Source organism: Phocoena sinus, chromosome 12, assembly GCF_008692025.1.
Source record: "Phocoena sinus isolate mPhoSin1 chromosome 12, mPhoSin1.pri, whole genome shotgun sequence".
NCBI lineage: Eukaryota > Metazoa > Chordata > Mammalia > Artiodactyla > Phocoenidae > Phocoena > Phocoena sinus.
Genome location: NC_045774.1, coordinates 57,571,904 through 57,587,209, shown reverse-complemented (window position 1 = coordinate 57,587,209; position 15,306 = coordinate 57,571,904). Strand labels below are relative to the sequence as shown.

The following is a 15,306-nucleotide window of genomic DNA, read 5'->3' as shown; positions in this document are numbered from 1 at the left end:
TGGCATTTTCTACTAAGTTAATAAATTATTTTCATAAGGGAGATAAACTTATCCTGACATGTATATATTATAAATATCCTTCCAGGATGTCACTTTAAGTGTTAGATCTTAAAAATGTAAGACACTATTATTTAATTGGTATTATAGTCTTTTTGACCCAAACTGTGGGGCCTGCCTTCTAATAAACAGCCGCACTTCTAACCACGGCAATAAAATAGAAGCAAAAGAGTCTCTGTCAAATTCTGTTAAGTCCCACACAGAATATGTCGTTTTCAGTTTCTTGGCTGATATTTGTAGCAATAACCGGTTTCAGCTTTGACCTTAACTTGTAAATTACTTTCACTAGCTTGCTTGAAATCTTTAAAGAGGGTAAAGTATCTGGGCACTTATGCGGTCAAGCTCACAAAATGTTACAGTTCTTAAATTATAGGTAATTTCTTAATTTAAAATGTTTTTACAGTACAAATGACTTTAAACTTTCCAAAACTAATTAAATAAAGCAAGGATGTCATTTTAAATATATATCTCCTTGAAGAAAATTTCATATTAACAGAATCCTCATCAAATGAATTGTTTTGAAGGATAAGAGACTATTTTCACTAACTAATCTAACAGATTAGATTTTAATCTAAGAATCCATTTAATGTAAGATAATAATAATATAGCAAAAATGTGTTATATAAGTGAAAGTATTAATGACTTATTTAGAATAGTCAGTTCAATATACAAATGTGCGCACGTGTGTATTCAAACATTCCAATGCTTAATAACATACTTGGTACTGACTTCCTGAAGAACAAAAATTTATAATTGCCTATTTAAATTGGTACCTTTTAAATTTTCCAATACTTTAAAAACACAATTTAATGTCATTAACTCATTTCCATAAAAGAGATGATCTCAGAATTTTCTTTACTGGAGAAACAAGCAGTAAACTGGACTTATAAATGGCTTCCTTAAATTGAAATTTACTGCTCATTCCCCTCATGAGATCTGAAGCTCACATAGAAGGGTTCCAGGGACTTCTCTGGTGGTCCAGTGGCTAAGGCTCCAGGCTCCCAATGCAGGGGGCCCGGGTGCGATCCCTGGTCAGGGAACTAGATCCTACATGCCACAACTAAAGATCCCGCATGCCTCAACGAAAAGATCCCTCATGCGTCAATGAAGATCCCATGTGCCGCAACTAAGACCCGGCACGGCCAAATAAATAAATGAGTATTTAAAAAAAAAAAAAAGAGGCGTTACAAATACACTGAACCCACCACCCAAAAGAGTGGGGGAAGGACCTAGTCAAAGACTGCTAGGGAGGAGCTCGGCTGAGGGTGTGCTGAGGCGGCTGATGCTTTGAGAACAGGTTCTTCCTACTTGGAGTAGGGAGTATTGGTGCTTTGAAAAATGACAGATTTTTCAGGACTCAACTCTTGAGATCTTCATTTATTTGCTAATGTGGGGAATAGTAATCTGCACGTTTCTTAACAGTCTCCCAGGTGATTATCAAGTACAAACAGGATTGAGAACTGTTAGCTCAACCTTCCCTACCCACTCCCAACACAGTGATTAAGGTTTTCTTAGTCATCTGATTTTTTCATAATTTAACACAACCTACTCTGGAAAGAACAAAGTACATTTTACTCAGAAAAACTTCTGTTTAAACATGTATCAAATTAGAAGGGAGAAGTTAGGTAAGGGGACCCCCTGTAAGATAAATGCTTTACTTGAACTTCTTGTGTAATATGTAAAGATTTAAAGGATAAACAAAACATTTAAAGAAATCATGAAAGATATGCAATAAAACATGATATTATGCAGACTGCTTAAGAATTCATTAAGATTTCTTTATATATTGATTTCCTCTGATACATTTAAAATTACCCAAAATTACATAATTATTATTTTCATACAACTCTGAAATTTATCAAGAATGTAAGAGCTTGCTGAGAATGCAAAAAGCAAGGTGACCTATCTATGTTTATTTAGTCACTCTTTGATATTTGCACCATTGGATCAAATTTAAACTTGTCCTCTCCAAAACCTCTTGTTTTCAGTGTTTATACAAGGTGATTAAGTTAAAAAATGTGATATAAGGTACCTAAAGAAATGCACAATATTAACTAAAAAAATGCAAGTTCCTTTGCTTTATCTTTATTAATTTAAAGCTGTCTTCTGTATTACGTTCAGTATTCATCTTTGAGGAATTTTAAAGTTATTTATACCAAAATAATTCCACCTATCAATGTCTCTTAACAGAAAGATTCAAAGTACGCCCTGAACTTTTTCAGGATTGCTATATCATACTGCAGTTTGGGTGGCTAATCTCCCAAAATATATCACAGATAGTGCTACACATATTCTGTGTGCTGACTCATGTAATCTTTTCAGAATAAATAGTCCGATGAGGAAACAAATTTAGACGTGCTATGTAACTTGATCCATACCACAAAATGTGCGAATGGTGAAGCTGAGAATTCAACATCAGTTCTACTTGCCTACTGGGATAGTAAGTTCCTCAAAGGCACAATCATAATTCTAAATCTTTTGGTACCCACCATAGCACAGTGCCTTGCATCAATCAAGAGTTCAAGAAATGACTGCTGATGACTGATAACCAATCTGTACATATTTTCAGAGACAAATAATGAAAACCATGATAGGCCTGTGTAACCACAATACACAGATATGTTGGAAGGTATGGACTAAGTCCATTTCTAAAGCAACTTGAAATTCCCACATTATAAGCTAAATTCATCTACTTTTCAGACTTCTGAATTCATTTGAGTTCTAAAATTATCATTCTGGTGTAGCTCAATATGCCATTATGCTTTTAATGCTCTCTCTTCTAATTTCCCTCCCCATAAAATCAATAAAGTATAGGTTGTAAAGAAAGTTATTTTGTTTGATTATTCCTAGCTAGATGCTAGGCAGATGCTAGGTATAACTCTCCTTAGTTTAGCAGGTATTCTTCAAGCAGCTGGTGCCCTTTTCCTAGTTAGCTGTTTGCAAGTGTTCCCAGTAGACTTTATGGTACTGCAATCCTGAAAAAGTTCAGGGCATACAGACACAATTAATTCTTTTTTAGAAAAGAAAATATAAATAGCACTTCCCTTCAAATGAGACCTAGCTATTTCATATATTTGAACTATAGTGAACTTTCATAGCAAGTAAACATTACTTTCTAATCATATAATTTAAATACTTGCTGAGTCAAAAATATATAAAAATCTCATTATAGGAAAGCTTATCTAATGGAACAAATTTTTACATATTGAACATTTATTGACCCCTAAAACAGAAGACAATATATTATCAAAAGCATACTTTCACACACAGCAGACTGAGTGCATCAAAATTCAATCCCAATTACTTTTGAGAGTAAGCTGAGAAATTTTAAAGATTTTCCTTACACTTTCCATAGTAATACTTTAAATAATACTTGAATACATAACATAATGGCCCTCCTGACAATGGCCAAGTTTTTATAAGAAAAATACCATTTTAAAGTTTCTATATACAAAGTAATATGGACAAGACATAATCTCCAATGTTCTATACAAGGTCTACACAAAGTTTTCAACACAAAATCAGGAACTGTTCCTTTCTCTATACACCCCACATCATGAAAAACATTGTTCAGTTCATTGTCATTCTTCAGAAAAAGCCCAATCCCCCAGATCACAGCAGTCAAGAAACAACTAAAGTCTCAAGTTCTCCAAAAAATCTTCATTAACAGCTATAACCTGCACTGATCCCTCTGCCTTCCATTTAAGATTACATTAAATCCAAACTACTGATTTCATACTTAGTACATTCCACAGTATACTGTTGGTAAATACTCAACAGAGATGCCATCTTATGCCCCCAACTATGCTGCAAGCTCACTGAAGACAGGGGAAACATCTTGCTGATTTTTTAAAAATACTATCTACCGATGTTTGCCATGTTTTAGGTGCATGAAAAACGTAAAGTCCTTTTTCCTTCCTCTTTGTCTGCTGATGTTAAGCAGACAACAGAATGAGAAAATGAGTAAGAAGTTAAAAAGAAAGCTTTATCTAGAAACATGGTGGTAAAACTAGAAAATTCCAAGGGCAAAGGGAAGATCTGAAAAGCAACCAGAGAGAAATCTTACCTTAAAACAAATCACAGCTAGGTTGATCGCAGACTTTGCAAAAGCAAAAATGCAAAGCAGATGACATAGTAATATCTTTAATATGCTAAGAGAAAATAACTGTGAACTTAGAATTCTATTACCAGCTAAAATATCTGTTGCAAATAATGGTAAAATAAAGGTATTTTAGATTAACAAAAATTAAAAGAAACTTAATCTGCCACCACCAGATTCCCAATAAAGAAAATTTAGGCAATGAAAAGTCACAGAACATGAAAGCACTAGATAAAATTAAAAAACAATGAGCAAAATATATAGGAAATCCAAATAACTATTGACTATAAAATAATAATAACGATAATAGTATCTGGTGTAAAAACTAAAACAAGATAGAACTAAAGTACATGAAAACAACATCAAAGTAGTTAGGAAGGAAGTGATTGAAGTTTAAAAGTTTTAACAAACTTATTCTGTAATAGTGTTAGATCTGCTCAATGCTTAGAAGAGACCAAAAAAAAAAAAGAAGAGGAGGAGGAGAAGAAGAAGAGAAAAGAACCAAGTTTCCAGATATCCAACTATGGATGGCATAAAGTTCTGGCGGACAGCTCTGTTCTTTAGGGGCGTCTCAATCTTGGTATTATTGACATTTTGGTAACTCTTTGTGGTGAGAGGCTGTCATATGCACTGTATAATGTTTAGCAGCATCCTGGCTTATATTTACTACATGTCAGTAGCATCCTCCTAGATGTGACAAATAAGTGTCTCCAGACATTGCCAAACGTCTCCTGAGGAGGGTGTGGGAGGTGGCAAAATGCCAAATGAGAACCGCTATCGTAGGTAAAGAATGGAAAAGGAGAGGTGGGGTCAACTCCTTTTTCCTTTCTCATTTTACTTAAAACCTTACTTGAAAGTACAGACCTTAGTTTTCATAATTTAACCGTGAGAAGAAGGCTTTTTCCTTCCTTTGATAACAACTTATCTTGGAACGCATTAGCCATTAGCCTCCTTCAGAGAGAGGTGGTAAAACATACTTTTTGTCTTGCTATACAGTCATCCCTCAGTGTCTGAGAGGGTTGTTCCAGGACTCCAGCAGATAAAAAAAATATGCAGATGCTCGAGTCCCTTATATAAAATGGTGTAGTATTTACATATAACCTGTACACAGCTCCTGTATATTTTAAGTAATCTCTAGATTACTGTAAAACCTAATGCAAGGTAAATGCTATATAAATAGTTGGTGGCAAATTCAAGTTTTACTTTCTGGAATTTTTTTTCTGACTATTTTCCATCCACAGTTGGTTGAATCCACAAATTCAGAACCCCCAGATATGAAGGGCTGACTGTAATTCCCAATTTCCAGATTTATCTGCTGCTTTTGGTTCAGAAAATAAAATCCACAGATTTTAAAAAAGAAAAATAAAATCCACAGATAAACACTGAATATTCTGTTAAAACACAGCTTCACGTTCTATTCCATCAGCTTTATGTCCTACTTTATGCCCTAGAGCTGAGTTTCTCCTTTTGGGGAAGATATTTTTCTTATAAAAAAATAATCAGAGAGAATTGATAGCTACAGAGATCTACAGACAGTCTCCCTCAAGTCTTTAGGTGAGTACTAAACAGCACACATATATGAGAAAACTACCCAAGGTACAGGGAAAGAACCATCTGAATGAATTAGAGGAAGCAAATTCAAACCCCACCACACAGCATCTGGAATAGTTCTTGTTCTCAGCAGCCACAGCAGCAAACCTCCTAATTAACTGAGAATTAGGTAGAGTACTCAGAAGACTTTGTCTCAGCTGTGGGGCAAAATTAGCCCTGGACTAAAATGCTGTTCTGGTCCACCTAAGAAATTTTAAAAGCAAGACCAGAAATAATCAAACTGATCCAAAGTAACTTAACTATGTCCCAGGGAAAAAAAACTCAAGAATATTTATAAGAAAAATATCCAGTACTCAACAAGGTAAAATCACAATCTCTGGGATTCAGTCAAAAAGGATCAAACAAACTAAAAAGCAGAAAAAAAATTATCATAAGAAATAAGGAAAACTGATTAAAACCAATCCAGAAATAACATAAATGACAGACTGTTCAAGAAACTAGAGCAAGGTTCAGCAAATTATGGCCTGTGGACCAAATCTGCCTGAGGCCTGTTTTCATTTGTTTTGTTTTGTTTTGTACAGCCTATAACCTAAGAATAGTTATTATATTTTGAAAGGGTACCTTAATAAAAAAGCAATAATAAATATGGAACAGAGACCCTATATGGTCCACAAAGCCTAAAATAATTAGTCTGTTCCTCTACAGAAAAAGTCTTATGACCCCCTAAGCTCTAGAAATGATTGTGTAAGTAGAGACATAAAAGATATTAAAAGAACTCAAGTCAAACTTTTAGAGATAAAACTACAATGACTGAGATGAAAAACACACTGGATGGGATTAACAGCACTTTAGACACTGCAGAAGGAAAGAATACTAAATTTGAAGACAAGGCAGTAAAACCTACCCAAAATAAAACATAAAGAAAGAAAAATACAAAAGAAAACAAAATTAAAGTTAATAGAACATCATTAAGCTGTGTGACAACTTCAGGAACCCTAATATACCTATGATAAGAGTTCCTGAAAGGAAGGAAGGGGGCAGACAATTTCTGAAAAAATAATGGCTGAAAATTTCCCACATTTGATGAAAACTTTTATAAATCCACAGATCCAAGATGCTTAACCGATGCCAAGCACAAAAAAACAAAAACAAAAAAAACCTGAAGAAAACCACACCATGGTAGTGACAGGCAGAGAGTTTTTTCAGCTGCCAGGAGAAGTCAGATATTTGAAGCACACAAGAGGTTCGAGCTAGCCTTTGCTGACTTTGAGGATGGAGTGAGCCACATGCCAAAGAATGTGGGCAGCCTTTAGGAGCTAAGAATAACAGACAGCAAGGAAATGGGGACCTCAGTTCTACAACTGCAAGGAAATAGATTTGGCCAACAACCGGAATGAATCTGAAAGGGAATCCTTCCCCAGAGCTTCCAGGTGAGAGTTCAGTCTAGCCAATACCATGATTTGGGCCTTGTGAAATCCTGAACAGAGAACCCAGTCAAGCCCACCCAAATTGGACCTCTAGAACTCTGAGATAATAAATGGATATTTTAAGTCTCTAGTATTCTGGTAATTTCTTATACAATAACAGAAAACTAATACAAAGTCACATCATAATCAAACTGCCTAAAACCAGTGATACAAAGAAAATCTTAAAAATCAACCTGAAAAAAAAAGACATATTACATAGAGAGGAAGATTAAGAATGAGGGCATGCTTAGCAGACACAATGTAAACAAGAAGACAATGCAGCTACATCTGTAAGTACTAGAAAAAAAATTGTCCACCTAGAATTCCATAACAAATGAAATACCTTTCAAGAACAAAGACAAAAAAAGAAGAAGGTTGTTTTCAGACAAAGCTGAAAAAATTTATCACCAGCAGACCTGCACTACAAGAAATGAATACCAGATGGAAATCTGAATCTACCTACACAAAGGCATAAAGGTGCCAGATAGGTGCACGAGTATAAAAACTTTTCCTGGTTATTATTTAGATATCTTAAATGATACCTTTAAAGGACTGTTAAGGCAAAAAGAATAACAATGTATTGTGGAGTTTACAATAGATGTAGAAGGAGTCTACATCTACATGTTTTGTTTGTTCATTTATTTGTTTTGGTGGTAATAAGTGGTGAAAAATCTGACAAACAAATATAGCAGCAAATTTATCAGAATACTCATGGCTTTAATTGCCAGGTGAGGCTATGCATGCATCAAGGGAAATTCAAATTTGTTAAAATGATTAGAAATTTAATTTTTGCCACACTGTTTCCTTCATCATGAAATTTATGAAATCTTCTTTGCTAAGATCCCTATCAGTGTGAAAAACACTGCAAACTCACTTTTCAGTTTTAAACTTTATATTTTGTTACTATTTCTTGATACCACCTCTTAAAAAAGCAGCTAGTGATTCAAGGTCATGTTCTGATGAAACTGATGATATGCTTGACAGTATAATAAGCGGGCTGTGGGATGCTTCAGGGAAAGGCTTTTTATTTGGGCCTATGTCCAGATTTTAGTGACATTTTATCTTCTTCAAATTGATCTCATAAAAAAGATTCACATTCTGAAGTGTTTCTCTGGATGCTTCTTTTAGCTTTCTTGCCTTTGTAAATTGATTGAATCAAACTGTGTCATTAAACTCTCTAGCTTTAGGATGCACTCAGGCTCAGAGAACACAGTAAAACCAAAGGAAAAGTAACATTTTTTATACTTCTTCTATTTCCCTTTTCTCAAACTTTAAGTCTTGCGATAACCGCAAACGTTAGTAATTATAATGACTGGTTTCTTTAGTTTCTATCAATTAACTGAAAACTACCCTATGTCTTCATAGAGTGACTTATGTATTTGGAATGACAGAATAGCTGAGGAGCATAAATGAACACAGAAGTAATTTATTTAATAAATATAATTTCCAAAGAAACAATAAGTCTTTTCATTTTATCCATACTATGATTGCTCTCACAGTGTCAGTTTACATTTATCATTTTAAGCAAACATTTTACCTAAAATGTCTTAAGTACTCAACACACTTAAAAGTGTTTTACATATATTAATTCATTTAATCATCACAATAAAACTATGAGGTAGGTACTATCATCCCAATTTTACAAGTGAAACACTGGGTCTCAAAGAGTAACTTGCCCCAAGCCTCGCAGCTAGAATGTGGGGAGCCAAGATTCAAGCTGTCAGCTTGGACTCACAGGCCCTGCGCTTCACCAACACACTGCCTCCCGGACTTAACATGCACAAACCTTTTCTTTTTCTCCTATTTCTCATCTTAATAAATGATACTGGCACTTGCCCATGTTACCCTGGATGTCATTCCAGTTTCTTCTCTCTGCTTCATCTCCTGTCACTTAAACCAGTCATCAGACGTTACATGTACTAACAGCTAAACTATTCTCCACTGTCCCACTTTCTATATAGGCTCCACTTTCTTCATTCAGGCACATAGCATTTCTCCCTTGAACTACTGCAGCAGTTCTACTCTCAATCATCAGCTTTTTATTGCAACCACAGTAATTCTGGAAGTGAAAATACTTGATCATTTACTTTTATTTTTAAGAAGCAGCATTTCCCACAATATTGAGTCTAAACCTACTACGGTTTTCAAAGCCCTTCATGTGCACGATTAAGTCTCTTTTTAAACTAATTTACTACCACTCTCCACATGTAGCTTACATGCTAATAACACTGAAATACTTGTTTACAAAAGGTCACAAACTGTTTCATGGAGCATCCTTCATCTACACCCCCCACCCTCTTCTGTCTATCTGGCAAAATCCTGTGCCCTCATTCACCTTCATGATGGCTCCTTCTGTGAACTTAGTCTGCCTTCTCTGTGCCGCCACAGAAATTTGTCAACATACCCTACTGTATTAGTTATTTCCATGGAAATCGTGTGGGGCAGATACACTACACAGAATAACTTAAGATCAGGGATAATACCCTATTCATCATTTCCCCCAGAACCCAGCCTGTAAGCATGGAATTCAATAACCTGGGGTCACAGAAAATCTCAAATTTTCTACATTCAGACTTCATAGGACTCAACTTTCTTAACTTCTCAAATGAAACATTATATGCATCTTTTATATTACCTTTCCAAACTAAACAGTATATTTGGATCAGTATTTCAATTCTGCTGAATAACACTCTATTGGCTATTTAAAAAATATAACTCCCAACTGTGGAAATAGATAGCAGTCAACTTACTTAACACCAACAAAAAAGCAAACCTCACTCTTTCACCAAAATATCAAAGACATAATTCCATCTGCTTAGCATCTTTCTCCTTCTCCTTTTTAAGGTAATAACAGCACTCATCTTTCTTTGGTAAACTCCTCCTTGACTCTTGATGGCATCCCAGGGGTTTTCTGTGGGGAAAACCCTCTTGCTTTTAGCATTAGAGGAGAGGGAAGCAGATATGCTTGGAGTTGCCGTCCTATGTTCTTCCCTGATTATATGGAGAAAGCATATCTGGGAGTCGGGATGAAAAGAACCAGAGAAATAAAAGGAGGGTGAGAAGGGGTAAAAGAGAGGGAGGAGGAGATAAGGGGGAAAGGAAAGAGAAGAGAAGGAAATAAAGAGATGGAGAAAGAGAACGACGAAGACAGAGGAAAAGATCTGATGACATCATGTGAACCTATATATCCATCTGGACACATAGGCAGCTTTACTCCTGCACATTCTGGTTAGAAAAGCCAACATTCTGCCTTCATTGCTAAAACTTGATTTCAGTTTCGTTTCTCTAACTTCCAACTGAGTGAGTTCTAATACAGAAACCCATCACTTTGTTTTTTAGATTATTCCCTCTCTAAGAAAGTATAAAACCCATTTAACAGTATTAACAGAAAATTTGCACATCATTTTAGAATTTTAAAATTCTTGTTATCTTTTTAATCAAATTATAGAAGTAATTTAAGTAGAGAGGACAAATTTATCTGATGCGACATTCAGTCAGTGGGAAGACATAAAACTGTTTTATCTGTAGTTCCATAGGACTGTCAGGAATGGCATGCAATTATGATCTTAGTGAAAAGAGAAAGATACCATACTCAAGAGCACTTTTCCTGATACAGAAACATCCTATGATTTTAAAGATTTTATGCCTTGCATAAAAAAGATCCAAACCAACAGAAGCATCTAACTAAACTCACATTCTGTTAACATCTATATTTTTCTCCTGAGCTCTATATTAATATCCATGGTTAATGACATCTGGTGGGATCATTATCTACATTGCTAACACGGCAAACAGTTTACTTATGTACTTATAATGACACATTGCATTTGAATGTATTATTCCCCAATTACTGCCCCTTATGAACGTGCAAATTTAAACCACAATGAGAACTCTCTACACGCTATCAGAATGGTTAAAATAAAAATATAAATAATATATAAAAATATGAATTAAAATGGTTAAAATAAAAATTAAAAATAGTGATATCACCAAATGCTGGCAAATACGTAGAGAAACTAGATCACACTGGATTGCTGATGGGCATATAAAATGCTACTCTAGAAAAAAACTGTGGTAGTTTCTTAGAAAACTAAACACACAACTACAATATGACCGAGTAATTGCACTCTTGGGCATTTATCCCAAAGAAATGAAAACTTATGTTCACACAAAAACCTGTACAACAATGTCTAGAGCAGCTTTAACCATGTTATAGATGCAATTATGTCCCCCCCAAGTTTCATAAATTAAAGCCCTAACTCCCAAAGTGACCATATTTGGAGACAGGACCTTCAGGGAAGTAACTAAGGTTATATGAGGTCATCTGAATGGGGCCCTAATCCGATAGGGCTGGTGTCCTTATAAGAAGCGGAAAAGAAACCAGAGGTCTCTCTGTGTACACACACAGAGAAGAGGCCACAGGGACACAGAAAGAAAACACCTGGCTGCAATCCAGGAAAAGAGTCCTCACCAGAAAACGTATCTGTTGGCACCTTGATCTGGGACTTCTAGCCTCCAGGACTGCGAAACAATAAATGTCTGTTGTTTAAGCCAACTAGGCTGTAGTTACGGCAGCCCAAACAGACTCATAAAATTCGTAACAGCCAAAAACTGTAAATAACACAGATGTCCTTCAACAGGTTAACATTTAAACTGTGGTCATCCATATCATGTGTGGCAGGGAGGATAATGATCCCCAATGATGTTCACATCCAAATCCATGGAACCTACAAGTGTATTAGGTTACATGGCAAAGAGACATTAAGGCTGCTGATGGAATTAACCCATTCAGAAATCTCTATTACTCCTATAATCTAAATTAAAATGAACAAAGTATTTATTTGAAATAAGTATGAAAAAAACTAAGAAGCCTGGCTCGTTCATTACATAGACAATGAATGTCAATGATGCTTTTATATGAAAAAATGTTAATATTTAATATATAAAATTAAATAAATCTTCATGATGATAATCCTTATAATGACTGGTAAGGTTTAACAAGAATTATATATATAATTATTTAATCCTGTAGGCTCTCAGTCCTGGCTGCATTTCAGAATCAACTACAGAGCTCTGAAAATCATATTCAAAATATAGATTTGTGGGCCCCTCCCAAGAGATTATGATGTAACAGGGACTGAGGCACCTGGATTTTGAAAAAGTTCTACAGATAATTCTGATGCACAGGATGAAACCCATTAATGTAAGATTTAATTATAATTTTAGTCTATTATAAAAACTTATTGCAGGAAACAACTTAAAATTGTAATAATAACAAATTGGTTTAAAACTAATAAAGACATAAAATGGAGTACTGTATAGTGATTTAAAATGATGCTGTAGAAATATGTCTACTGACATAGAAAGATGTATATAAGTATATATACAAACATAGAACAAAATGTGTGATATAATTCTATTTTTGTAAAAACAAAACAAACATGCACACACATGTGTAGAATGGAGTCAATTTTGGTTGGCTGTAGTTATTCTTTTTGCTGCTCCTTTTGCTTGCCTATATTATTTGATATTTCTGAATGACTTCATATGAAATATATATATGAAAATAAAGCAACTTCATTTTGGTGATGAAAAGGTTAACCTTAAATAATGTATATACTTTAAACTAAATGAAGAAATATTTTACTTTGAGATAAAGCAAATATGGCAAAATTTTAACAAATGGTGAATCAAGACAAAAGGGTATAAGAATAGTACTATTCATGCATCTTTTCCATAGGACTGAAATTATTCAAAATTTAAAAGCTGAGGGAAAGTTAATTAAATAGTTTGGAATTTGGTCCTGGCCCCAAATAATATTCTATTTTATCATAGGTTGAACATTTGACCTATCAATACATGAATCCTTTAAAACAGTTTACTTAAGTCAGCTTATGTAGGTTAAATGAAATATTAGCTAAAATAACCAAAATAAACATAAAATTATAGAAATACACAAAATATACACAAATATGTTCAATGTGTAAAGAAATATATGTATATATGTGTTTTTTTTAATTTAAACTCCCCTACTTCATTAGTAACCAACTGCATGTATCTCTTTATTGTATTAACCAACTTTTAAAAATAATTTTTCTAATACGAATGCATTCAAAAACATAACAAGCATCAAAAATATCAACTTTATAAAATGATAATCTTACCTCATCTAAGTCTTGGATATAAACTGGTTTTTCCTCAAACCCAACTGGCATTGGTTCACTATAAGGAATCTTTACTTCTTCATATATCTTGTTGTTCTCTCTTTGGATTCCTTCTGGTAAAATCATCTATAAACATCAAAAATTAAAATCCAATAATAATACAAAACAGAACAATTACTTTGGTAAAGATTCTTTAAGTAAAGAGAGAAAAAAGAACACTATTTGTTTTATGACATAGCACTGGTAAATAAATTTAGCTAATTTAAAGGAAAACAAGAAAAAACAAAACAAAAACAAACAAAAAACCACACACACAAAGCATTCATGAATCAGATATCTCATATAACACACGAACCATATTATGTTGATGAATTTTAAGTGTACGTTAATTAGATGGTATTCTTGAAGACAAATGTAGTCATGTAGCCAGGGAAAATGTGCAATACACAGTGTAAAGTTTAGGCAAAAAGTGATGCAACTGCTAAAACTCAAAAACACAAGTTGCATAAATAATGAAAGGGAGGAGAACAAATATGTTTTGAAAACCTACCATGTGCTAAGAATTTTACATAAACTGCACTATCTCATTTTCCTCAATATTTAAAAATACAATTTAGCATAGAATAGTCAACTAGTACTAGAATCACAAAAGAAACAGGGAAAATCAATGTGTCATTTCCTCAGAACAGACATGTTATCCAAAAGTGGTCATATACCAATGCATACCTTTGCACCAGCAATGAATGCAGATGTTCTCATGGCTTCAGCCTGGGAATCATAAACATGTGGATAACGTATTTTCTCAACATCCATGTCTCTCTGCCTGCTCAGAATTGGAACGTTTCTAGCGTTCATAAGTGCTTGCTCTCTGTAAATACAAAAATAATAGGCTAAATCTGTAATTTTTATCTTGCAAAGGAAAGCATATACTAAACAAAGTCATTATAATAACTATTTCACGCAGCCTTCCACTATAAAAGTGAAGAAATTAAACTACACAAAGGAAGTTATTAGCAATCCTGAAATTTTCTGTGTAACCATATAAGCATCAACACATTTTCAGGTACTATTTTTAGATAACATCATCTGATAAGTTTGACTTAATGTTTTTTTATTTATAATTTTCTTTGTTACAATCCAAAGATATTTAACAAAGTGTAAAATCCTTTTTTTAAATGGGTTTCAATATTTAAACACCATGTATAATAATGCCTTTATTTCATTTTTCTCCTTTCTACTTCTTGGTAACAATATGGGAAAATGTATTCATTAAGGTAGGAAAGAAAAAAGTCTCAAAATAAATTTGTGTACGCTTCATAAAGTTTAACCTAGTGGTGTATGCACAGCACCAAAATCTCTCACCTACGTTGATGCAACCAAGAATATTCTAATTAAGCGGATCACTGATTTTTTATCCCAGAAAATTAGGTTTTCATACAACAAAATTCTATTCTTGTAAGAAAACATGACTAGAAATAAGAATCATCTAATTTGTTAAAACTAAACTAAATAATTATAATGATACGTTAAAGTAGCAATTACAACACAAGCATTTTTCAGCTTCTGGCTTTTATTACCTGTGTATCCGCAGTTCCTTAGGATCAAAGCACAGGAGTCCTTCTGCAATTTCTCCATCTTCTCCAGCCTTTTTTTCTCGTCTGGCAATTCTTTTCTCTTCCCGGCGATACTGTTTCATTAACTGCTTCTCTTGTTCAGACTGAATAGTGACTTGACAACCGTAATTAGGTTTAGCATTTTCTCCTAAAATTTTTTTGCAATTGTCTGCAAAGCAAATTTAAGGTCATATTTTACAAGCTTAACCTTTAGGAAAACCATTGTTTTCCTTCTCACCAAAACATAAGATAGCACAATGCTCTAAGAATTCTTTTTTTTTTTAACTGACACATTCAATTATATGTTTTAAGGAGAGTTTTTCTAAATCACAATTTCTAAATGGTATACTGGTTTT

The 15,306-nt window shown here is 33.9% G+C and overlaps 1 protein-coding gene across 2 annotated transcripts in view; it reads right to left on the bottom strand.

Annotated features, from left to right (window-relative positions):
* The window catches only part of ASCC3 (activating signal cointegrator 1 complex subunit 3), a 366,641-nt gene that overhangs the window by 272,847 nt on the left and 78,488 nt on the right, over nt 1-15,306 (bottom strand). For both annotated transcript variants that reach the window (XM_032651063.1, XM_032651064.1), the window contains exons 6-8: nt 14,915-15,119; nt 14,064-14,205; nt 13,338-13,463 (exon numbers count right to left, since the gene is read on the bottom strand). In XM_032651063.1, the coding sequence (XP_032506954.1) occupies nt 13,338-13,463; nt 14,064-14,205; nt 14,915-15,119 (473 nt within the window). The remainder of the gene's footprint in view (nt 1-13,337; nt 13,464-14,063; nt 14,206-14,914; nt 15,120-15,306) is intronic.